Source organism: Littorina saxatilis, linkage group LG6 (genome assembly GCF_037325665.1).
Source record: "Littorina saxatilis isolate snail1 linkage group LG6, US_GU_Lsax_2.0, whole genome shotgun sequence".
In the NCBI taxonomy this organism is placed as follows: Eukaryota; Metazoa; Mollusca; class Gastropoda; order Littorinimorpha; family Littorinidae; genus Littorina; species Littorina saxatilis.
This window is the reverse complement of record NC_090250.1, coordinates 33106269-33115776: the sequence shown is the minus strand read 5'-3', so window position 1 is coordinate 33115776 and position 9508 is coordinate 33106269. Positions and strand designations below refer to the sequence as shown.

Genomic DNA, 9508 nt, shown 5'->3' with positions numbered 1-9508 from the left:
TCAGATCAATAAGCTACTCATTGTTAGCTCTGTGTGCGTGTGTGTGTGTGTCACAGTGTGTGACTGCATTCATGCATGGGAAAGACAAAATAATAGGAGACAATAAAACTAAAGCCAAAAACAAATAAGAAAAGTGAAAGTGGTGTTAAATGATTTTCTCATCCTTTATTAATCATCAGGAGAGATACCAGTGAATGAACATTAAAGTTTCCCCAAATAACCAGTGCACACTACACAATGTACTTCCTTAATTATTAAGCAAGATCAAGAGATGGACACTCAAAACAAGTACACACATGTAGATCAGCCACTGTTGACCATAAAGTGGTTGGGTGAGGAGGGAATTTCAAACCCTTTCTGGACAAAGGGATAAGGGTAAGAAATAATAATAATAATAAATGAGCATTTATATAGCGCAATATCATAACTTTACAATTCTGCTCTTTGCGCTTGACACATTTAAGATTAAAACACAGTTGTACAAGCATTTACATCCACATTCATAGTCAACAACGCTTAATTAAAAGCATACACCATCAAACATACATTACAAAACATTCTTCCACTAACTAAGTAATAAAAACATGAAGAAAATAGGAAGTGAAAACAAGGAAATACCAGCTGAATACCCATAATCAAACAGAACATGTTATCAACAATTCTGAAAACAGCCCCTGATGTTTATATACATTATCACTAAATGTAAGTCAAATGTTAGCCCCCTCCCCCCAAAAGAAGTACAGTACACTGTACATGAATAAAAATCATGTTGGTGCAACTATCACATCAAACAAAACACAAAATCTGCAATGGATCATGCAAGTAAAATTTGGTAAAATTTGTTTAAAACGACATGGAAAATAAAGACAAAACCTTTAAAATGTCTAAAAACAAAAACATGAAACAACTTTGTACAGAAGAACCACCTTTTTGAGACCCAAAAATCTGAGAATTTTTAAAAAAGTAGGGAGGCTTACAAGGGGGGTTCCTGGGTGACTGGGAAATAAACAAAGCAATCCCAGCGACTACACCTGTCACACACACACACACACACACACATGATACACACAATGGATTTAAAGCAATATACTGTTTTTATTTTTGCAAGACACATCTTTAGTCACACATTTGTTCTAAGATGCAATAACTTTCGTCAATCACCTTTCTTTTCAAATGGTGAAGGGGAGGGGGATCCCCCCGCGGGTTAGGGGGAAGAATTTACCCGATGCTCCCCAGCATGTCGTAAGAGGCGACTAACGGATTCTGTTTCTCCTTTTACCCTTGTTAAGTGTTTCTTGTATAGAATATAGTCAATGTTTGTAAAGATTTTAGTCAAGCAGTATGTAAGAAATGTTAAGTCCTTTGTACTGGAAACTTGCATTCTCCCAGTAAGGTCATATATATTGTACTACGTTGCAAGCCCCAGGAGCAATTTTTTTCATTAGTGCTTTTGTGAACAAGAAACAATTAACAAGTGGCTTTATACCATCTCCCCCCTTCCCCCGTCGCGATATAACCTTCGTGGTTGAAAACGACGTAAAACACCAAATAAAGAAAGAAAAGGGAGGGGGATGATAGGGACTAGATGTATCTAATTCTGATTGTGCTTTCCTGCGCCTAAATCTGACCTGTCACATCAATGTCAAGATTCGCACATTGCATGTTACATTACCAAGAGAATGCCTTCCATGCATGTCATTCATATTCTGGTTGATGCCTCTGCTTCACAGACCAATTGTTTTGTCGCAACACATATCTACGTCAGCTGTCGCAAGGCATGATATTTGCCTTAACAATGCTGCTCTGGCTCTAGCTGTTCTCACCAGGAGAAACTGGAACTGTTCACAGTCTTTGAAGACATGATCCAGCTTTTAGCAACAGATAAGACAATTAATTTGATAAAATTGTTTTGTTTACTTGATAAGAATGTTAATAACAGGTTTGGGATGACACGTTGATGGTTTGAACTAAATCTGCTGCAAATTTTATTCCAAACTAAGAAAATCTTATCAGTCCGATTTAGATACACTGTTTGTGGAATCTGGATCTACCAAGTCCAATCCCTAATGCAGGAAAAACAAAATGCTTCACACAATTTCTGTAAAATCATTTACTGTTAACAATAACGCCCACAAACAGAACATATCACTCTGCCCTTATCATTTCTGAAGAATGGCTTAGTTATTGATAAAGTAGGAGGAGCCAGTCTACACCCACTTCCTAACAGGTGTCCTGTTGAATAAATCGGCACAGTCCTCACAAGTGCGTGCATGCTTTGGTCAAGTAAGTTCGTGTTGGATTTAGATAGCCCCCAGTCGGATTTAGGACAACACATCTACCTTCAACGTTTACCGAAAACAGCCCAATTAATCACTGAAAGTAACCAAACAGACACATATTGAAAGCAATTAAGAATAGCTAACGGAATATGCTGATCTTGCCAGACAAGTTGTCTACAGTGGAAGTTAACCCCCCAATTTAAGACTCCCTCCATTTTAAGACCTTGTTTTCTCAGACCTGCTTATAACCTCTGTAAATTGACCCCCGTTTTAAGACTCCCCCCTTTTTAAGACCCGATTTTATCAGATTTGTGGAGGTCTTAAAAGGGGGGTTCCACTGTATATGCTAAACTTAACAATTTGTAGTCCTGAGAATGAAACAATAAGCTCAACTGGTCAGAATGAGATACATCTTGGAAGAATACTTGCTTTGTTGTGAACCTCTGAATCTATATATATATCAATTCATTTGTTTGTACCATGTGTAGCATATAACACATGTAATGTATGCATTCCGTCGCGATATAACCTTCAATGGTTGAAAACGACGTTAAACACCAAATAAAGAAAGAAAGAATGTATGCATTTACGCTTGTAAGAGTTCAAAGCTGTTGGGAATTCTTTTTCAGTCAAGAATAACAAGAAAACGCAACGCCAAATTCCAGCAAAGTGCATGCGTGATTCTAGCACGGCTATGTGAAGACAAAAACAAGCCCCAAACATATGAAAATAAAATAGGAGCTGTTTAAAAAATTCTGGCTTTGCCTGGGCCAATCCTGCCTTTAAAAAAGTTTAACCTGATCAGCTGGACTTTGACCAAAAGCAGACAGATCTGATTTCACTATTATTCTATTAGCATGAATAAACATCAATGTATTGCATTATACCACATCCCAGCTTCTTCAAACAAATAACATTCACAATATATTCCATAACAACTCTCTCTTGATCTAAGAAACAAAGGGACATACACGCTCTCAGTAAAACAGTAAGTGGGAATTATGCGGAACCAAGCAGTCTTTTGGTACCTGAGAGAGCAAACACTTTTCTGAGAGAGAATATTGTTTATCTCCAGTCTGTGCAAGTTTGGTGCATCCGAAGGAAATAAAATCTGAAGAATTCCTGCTAACACAGTCAAGTTGTGTAAGACACAGTGAGGCTGAGTACAATACATAATTAATGTCAAGAAGATTCCATCTGTGCTTTGCTAGACTGGATGAGATCAAAAAGACGACGACGGAAGTTGAGCATGGTAGTGACGTCCTTCTGAGCCAGAGCATCAGCCAGGGAGAAGACCTGTCGGCCTGGTGTCAGCGGTGTGGACAGGTGGCGCTGGTTCTGAACGCTGTCCACCATGTCTAGCGCCAGACTCAGCGACTCTGTCATTGTCGTCGCCCCTGGATACAGCTTCAGTGACCACAAGCTGACCTTCACCTCTGACCCTGCGTCCTGCGGAGAAACGGCTTTGTCACTCAGCTGCCACTGCTTGAGAGCCGCTCCCAGGGTTGTGTTGAGAAAAGGCAGAGAGCGCAGGCTGGAGACGGCCGTGGAAGTTTTCAGATTGTCTGAGATGTTGAAGAAGATGGTGACGTAGGCAGAAGCACCTTGGTGTAGCACTGACACAGTGTGGAGGAAAGTATTTTCCGGCAGCACCAGAGATTCCAGGGTGTGGTCTTCAGATTCCGCCTGCAGCCATTGACAGTTGCTGACGATGCTGCCGCCCTGCACCGTGATGGGAACGTCAAACTGACAGTACTCCACCACTGAAGTGGGTGACACGCTTGACGAATGCAGCATCACAGAATGCATCACACAACCACAAGACTTTTCTGCAAAGTTCTGTACATACTTATCATCTCCCAAAGCTATTAACCCTTCTGAACAGTTTCTCTGTGACACTCCATCGTTCTCCTTAACTTTCTCTTCTCCACTCTGCCAGCAGTTGAAGACATCCTTTTCCAGAGACATCTGTGACTGGAAGTCCATGTCCTGACAGAAGTGTGTGATTAGTTCCCGTGTGGTGCCGATGTGGATGAACTTTGAGGCGTTGAGAAGAAGGAGGTGGATATCACAGCTCCGCATGGCGGCAAACACCTGCTTTCTCACCTGTGTCAGATCAGACGTCATCTGTGAGATGTTAGACGTGTTGAAAATGTAACCGTCAGTGGCGTTGGGCCCTAGCGCCTGCAGGAAGTCTCCGTAAGCATCAATCTCACAGCTGATCACACTCATCTCCTTCTTCAACTGCAGCAGTCTCTTCACCACATCCACCCCGAAATAAAAACAGCTGTCAGTGTACACCACCTCCCCCTCCAGAGTTATCCCATCACAAAACTCCAACGACCCGTTGTCGGACTTGAGCAGTGCTCCCCTGTCTTTCATGCGATCGTCAGATGGCTTCTGCAGAACCTCAAGGCACTTAGCCACCACCACCGCTCTCTTCGTGTCGACCTTCTCAGCTCCATCCACCACGTACACACCGTGCGACCGACCCACGCTGATGGGCGAGGGGTGAGCCAGCGCTGTGAAACCTGAACCGGGAATCGTCCAACTGTCATCCTCGCCTAGGTCGTAGACGAGAAAGTCGTCAGCACAGACGAGGAATATTCCTGGGGAGAGTCGAGGCAGGAGGGGGAGGTACATGGCCAGTTTGAGGTCCAGCATCTGATAGATAGGCTGCCCGTGAGGGATGGCTGAGAAGATCTTGCCCAGAATTGTGGCGCTCGGCATACGCTGGCTCCAACCCCCTGCGTGGATCAGCAGGATCTTCTGCTGGTAGAGGCTGTCACCGAACACCGAGTGTAGAAACTCCAACGCTGTCAGTGTCGAGCCTCCGTTGCCTGGTGAACATAGACAATTATTGCTATTGATGTTGCTCGGAAATGTACTAGTCTGATTTTTAAGGTTATGCTATTTAATAACATAGACAGTGCTGTATGTAGACTGATTATGATAACTGAAATGCGCTCTTTTTTCATAACAACAGCCATGGCAGTTGTAAACAGTGCGAATCAGTAATAACAGTCCTAACATGCATGTAAATAATTATGTGTTACTTTGAGAGCTATGTTAATAACATACTTGTGTAAGTACACTTGCCTTGCGCGCATGTGCACACACACACACACACACACACACACACACACACACACAACTGACATTCTAGGATCTATACCTGATGCACATAAGACAAAACAAGATTCTCAAGTCAACAAAACAGACCTATTCTAGGTCCTGGCGGATCCGCAACGACATGTACAGGAAGGTCAAGGGGCAGTTCCTGACGCTTGTGTTTATCTCTGATCTGTTGCTCGAAGGCCTGGCATTGTGCCTCGTCTGCCGTTGTGATCACAACTGCGTTCCACATCACAGTTGCACAACCACTCTCGTTGCATCGCTTCCCTGTGTAATAAATAAAAACAAAATTCTGTAGTCATAAAAAATTATAAAAAATAGGACACTTTTTTCTCCGAAGACCCAGAAATGTGTACACAAAGTTAACAAATATGCTTGAAAGAAATATGATTGGCCGGAACTTCTGCAGTTTCCTTAAATAAGGATTGAAACAGTGGCGTTCAAATTAGATCTGATCATGTTATGACAAAAGAATTGATTTATTTTGTATATTATATAAATATATATATATATATAGATGGGGTGGGTGTGTCCATGGTTTAGTGGGTGACAGTAATTAAGGTGCGTCAAACAAAATAAATAATTTTTTCCTCCCTGGCACCTCAAAAATGAATGAAAAAAACAACATTAACGCTAATGAAGGAGGTGGGGTGGGGGGGTGATATCAAAGCAGGAAGTTCCTGGCCTGATCTCTAATCTGGTTGCACAGTTATGACCTTTAACAAATCTTAAAAAATTAATGTAAAAAATACTGTGAAATGAGGGGCAGAGGAGAAAATGGTAAATTTAATGGCCAATGAATACAATCGTTTAAACATGTTTTTGATTGTTTTCTTTTTCATTTCTTCACTCATCAGTTGTGAATTGTGTCGGGACATAATAGACCCTATCGGTATCCCATGCTCTCGCAAGCTCTCGCAAGCTCTCGCAAGCTCTCGCAAGCTCTCGCAAACTTTAAAGCATATAATTATAAAGCATGTGTACTGCTATCTTGCGCGAGCTGCGAATGCTGAGACTCGAAGTTCTCGCGACGTTCAAAGCACAACAAAGAGCATGACTCGCGGATATCTCGCGATAGCTGCTCAAATACCAACTCTTAGTTATGTGCAAGCTCTCACACATAATTACCTCTGCATGCCTACATCACTGGCATCATATAAAGCTCTGGTATAAAGACTACAAGTGCCGTTCAATTAAGGTGTAGATACATTTACTAGGTCATGAATGTGTATTTAACACTTGACAAACACTAAAGATCAATAGAGACTCTCTTAAAGATCAATAGAGACTCTCTGAGAGCAGTCCGACTGAAACCCGTCCGACCGTGTCCGACACGCCCCACCGTGTCCGACCACGCCCCAACATGTCCGATCTACGTCAACTCAGCAATATCTACTGTATACGCATTACCGTTTCAGTTGCAGTCGTGTCTTAGTGTGCAAAATGGATGTATCTCTTCTGAGTCTTTGAACACTGTGTCGAAACTTTCGAGAGAGCATCTGTCGAAAGAGTAGCGAAATCTGTGAAATACTTCGGCAATATTCTGTCCAATACTTCGTGGCATACGAACTTACGAAGGATCGAGCTTCATACCTCTTAAGTTTTGGTAACTGTCCAACAGCTTTCGCATATTTTGGGCAATGGCTGGCGATTCCATGATGATGTAAGACTGTCACCGTAATTCTTGGAAAGGTCAGGCGATGAAGATCACTGCCAAGTCTCTCAAGTTCGACTTGTTAGGAGTTGGTCGGAAGTTTGCGTGGCTGCCAACCCATCAGAGTGAATGCCCTTGCTCTCGAAAAAGTTTGATCAAGGGAGATAAGTCGAATAGATTTCAGGTCACATGGATTGTCTTCCTTCCCAACAACAAGAAAAAGAAAAAAGTAAACAAGTCGCGTAAGGCGAAATTACTAAATTTAGTCAAGCTGTGGCCACAAACTCACAGAATGAAACTGAACGCACTGCATTTTTTCACAATGACCGTAGTCCGCCGCTTGTGCATAACGGAGTGAAACTGACGAGCCTTTTCAGCGCGGTAGTGGTTTCGCTGTGCTGCATAGCACGCTTTTCTGTACCTCTCTTCGTTTTAACTTTGTGAGCGTGTTTTTAATCCAAACATATCATATCTATATGTTTTTGGAATCAGGAACCGACAAGGAATAAGATGAAATTGTTTTTAAATCGATTTCGGAAATTTAATTTTGATCATAATTTTTATATTTTTATAATTTTAACTTTCAGAGCTTGTTTTTAATCCAAATATAACATATTTATATGTTTTTGGAATCAGGAAATGATGTAGAATAAGATGAACGTAAATTTGGATCGTTTTATATAAAAAATTTTTTATCCCTGAGTACGCTAGTACAAGGGTCCAGCAGACTTTAATTGTGTTTGTGTGTGTCTCGACTTAACAGCTTATTGCTGGGAAACTACTGGGCGCAGTTCGTTCAAAAGTTGATACACTAACTTGATAATAGGTCCGATTGATCGTATTAAAACTTCATAATGTTACCTGGGACCTAAATGCGAAATAAACCACAAAAAACCGACTTGGCGGCGGGGGGAATTCGCGGAGCCACAGCCAGCCAGGCAGTCTCATAGAACAGCCGAACGCGTCACACATTGACGAGAAATATAGCGTCATAAAAAGATTACGTCACGGTCAAAAGTCTTTGACGTCTTTTTCTCTCGCGCGGTGTGTGTGTGTGTTCATTTTGTGCACATGTGTTAGTGTTACTGTGTGTGTGTGTGTGTGTGTGTGTGCGCGTGCATGAGTCTGTACTCGTGTGTGTGTGTGTGTGTGTGTGTGTAAGAAAGAGAGAGAGGGAGTGAGGGAGAGAGTGTGTGTGTGTGAATGTGTGTGTGTGCATTTTCACTGTGATCAAATTACAAATAAAAGAGAAAGGCCAGTCACCACGCACATCCTCGGCTCGCATGCAATGTATTTATATAGCAAAGGGAATGCCTGTAACGTGCACAAGACAAAAACTTTCATACTCGGGGAGCAAGCCAATCTAAAGAGTACTCGGGTCCAGCGCGAGCGTTTTTTATTACAATTTTCAGATTTTTAATGACCAAAGTCATCAATTAATTTTTAAGCCACCAAGCTGAAATGCAATACCGAAGTCCGGCCTTCGTCGAAGATTGCTTTACAAAAATGTCAATCAATTTGATTGAAAAATGAGGGTGTGACAGTGCCACCTCAACTTTTACAAAAAGCCGGATATGACGTCATCTAAAGTATTTATCGAAAAAAAGAAAAAAACGTCCGGGGATATCATTCCCAGGAACTCTCATGTCAAATTTCATAAAGATCGGTTCAGTAGTTTGGTCTGAATCGCTCTACACACACACACGCACAGACAGACACACACACACACACACACACACACACACACACACCACGACCCTCGTCTCGATGAACACAAGTGGTTAAGCAGGAAATGAAGTCTATACTTTTTTTTTAAACAGCATACATTCCCACACTCCCGACTAAAAATTATTTGCTTTCTTGTCAACATTAATTTTATATCTCTATATTTTTGTTTTTAGACCACCATTCTTTAAATGAAGCATACTTTGGGCATTTAGTGGGTCCGGTCGACCATAAGTTGCTTTTAGTTGCTACCAAGTGATGGTTTCAAATGGTTCTCATTAGAAAGTATTGATATTGACCTAGCTTTCATAACATATAATACTGTATATAGTACTTTAACTTATTTGTATATATATATACAATAGCTTTGCTTAAAGTAGAACTACAAGAAGAGATTGACTGCTAACGTTCCAAAATCCAGAAAGGTTAGTTATTAAATGGTTTTATCTTTGACTTGTTTTGTCAAAAATGTAATGTTCCAATAACTAGCCGGCCATTCTTGTTTTGTTTTTTAAATTTTGCTTTGGCTGCTCAAATAACCCCAGGTGGTCCCCCACATTGACTTGCATCCGTTACTAGATCCCACACGCGACAGAACGAAATGAATCAGATAGTGATGATGTTGCAATGCCAATGCGGGTTGATATTCTGGTGTGTACTACTACTTTGCCAAGACGAAGCTGGTATTCAATCTTATGATAGACTCATGCAGTTA

The 9508-nt window shown here is 41.3% G+C and overlaps 1 protein-coding gene across 1 annotated transcript; it reads right to left on the bottom strand.

Annotated features, from left to right (window-relative positions):
• Window positions 1–150: 150 nt before the first annotated feature.
• On the bottom strand, window positions 151–7182 carry LOC138969048 (fucose-1-phosphate guanylyltransferase-like). Its single transcript, XM_070341743.1, has 3 exons — window positions 7008–7182; window positions 5502–5681; window positions 151–5119 (listed from the first exon to the last, which is right to left on the bottom strand). The coding sequence occupies exons 1-3, from the start codon at window positions 7069–7071 to the stop codon at window positions 3462–3464; spliced, it is 1902 nt and encodes a 633-aa protein (XP_070197844.1). The 5' UTR covers window positions 7072–7182; the 3' UTR covers window positions 151–3461.
• Between the last annotated feature and the right edge of the window lie 2326 nt (window positions 7183–9508).

Excerpts from the sequence above, each read along its gene's own strand:
- LOC138969048 (XM_070341743.1), bottom strand. The coding sequence starts at position 7,071 with ATGGAATCGCCAGCCATTGCCCAAAATATGCGAAAGCTGTTGGACAGT. Across the intron at positions 5,682-7,007 it reads CAGTTACCAAAACTTAAGAG|GGAAGCGATGCAACGAGAGT; the intron begins GTATGAAGCTCG and ends TTTATTACACAG. Across the intron at positions 5,120-5,501 it reads TCCGCCAGGACCTAGAATAG|GCAACGGAGGCTCGACACTG; the intron begins GTCTGTTTTGTT and ends TATGTTCACCAG.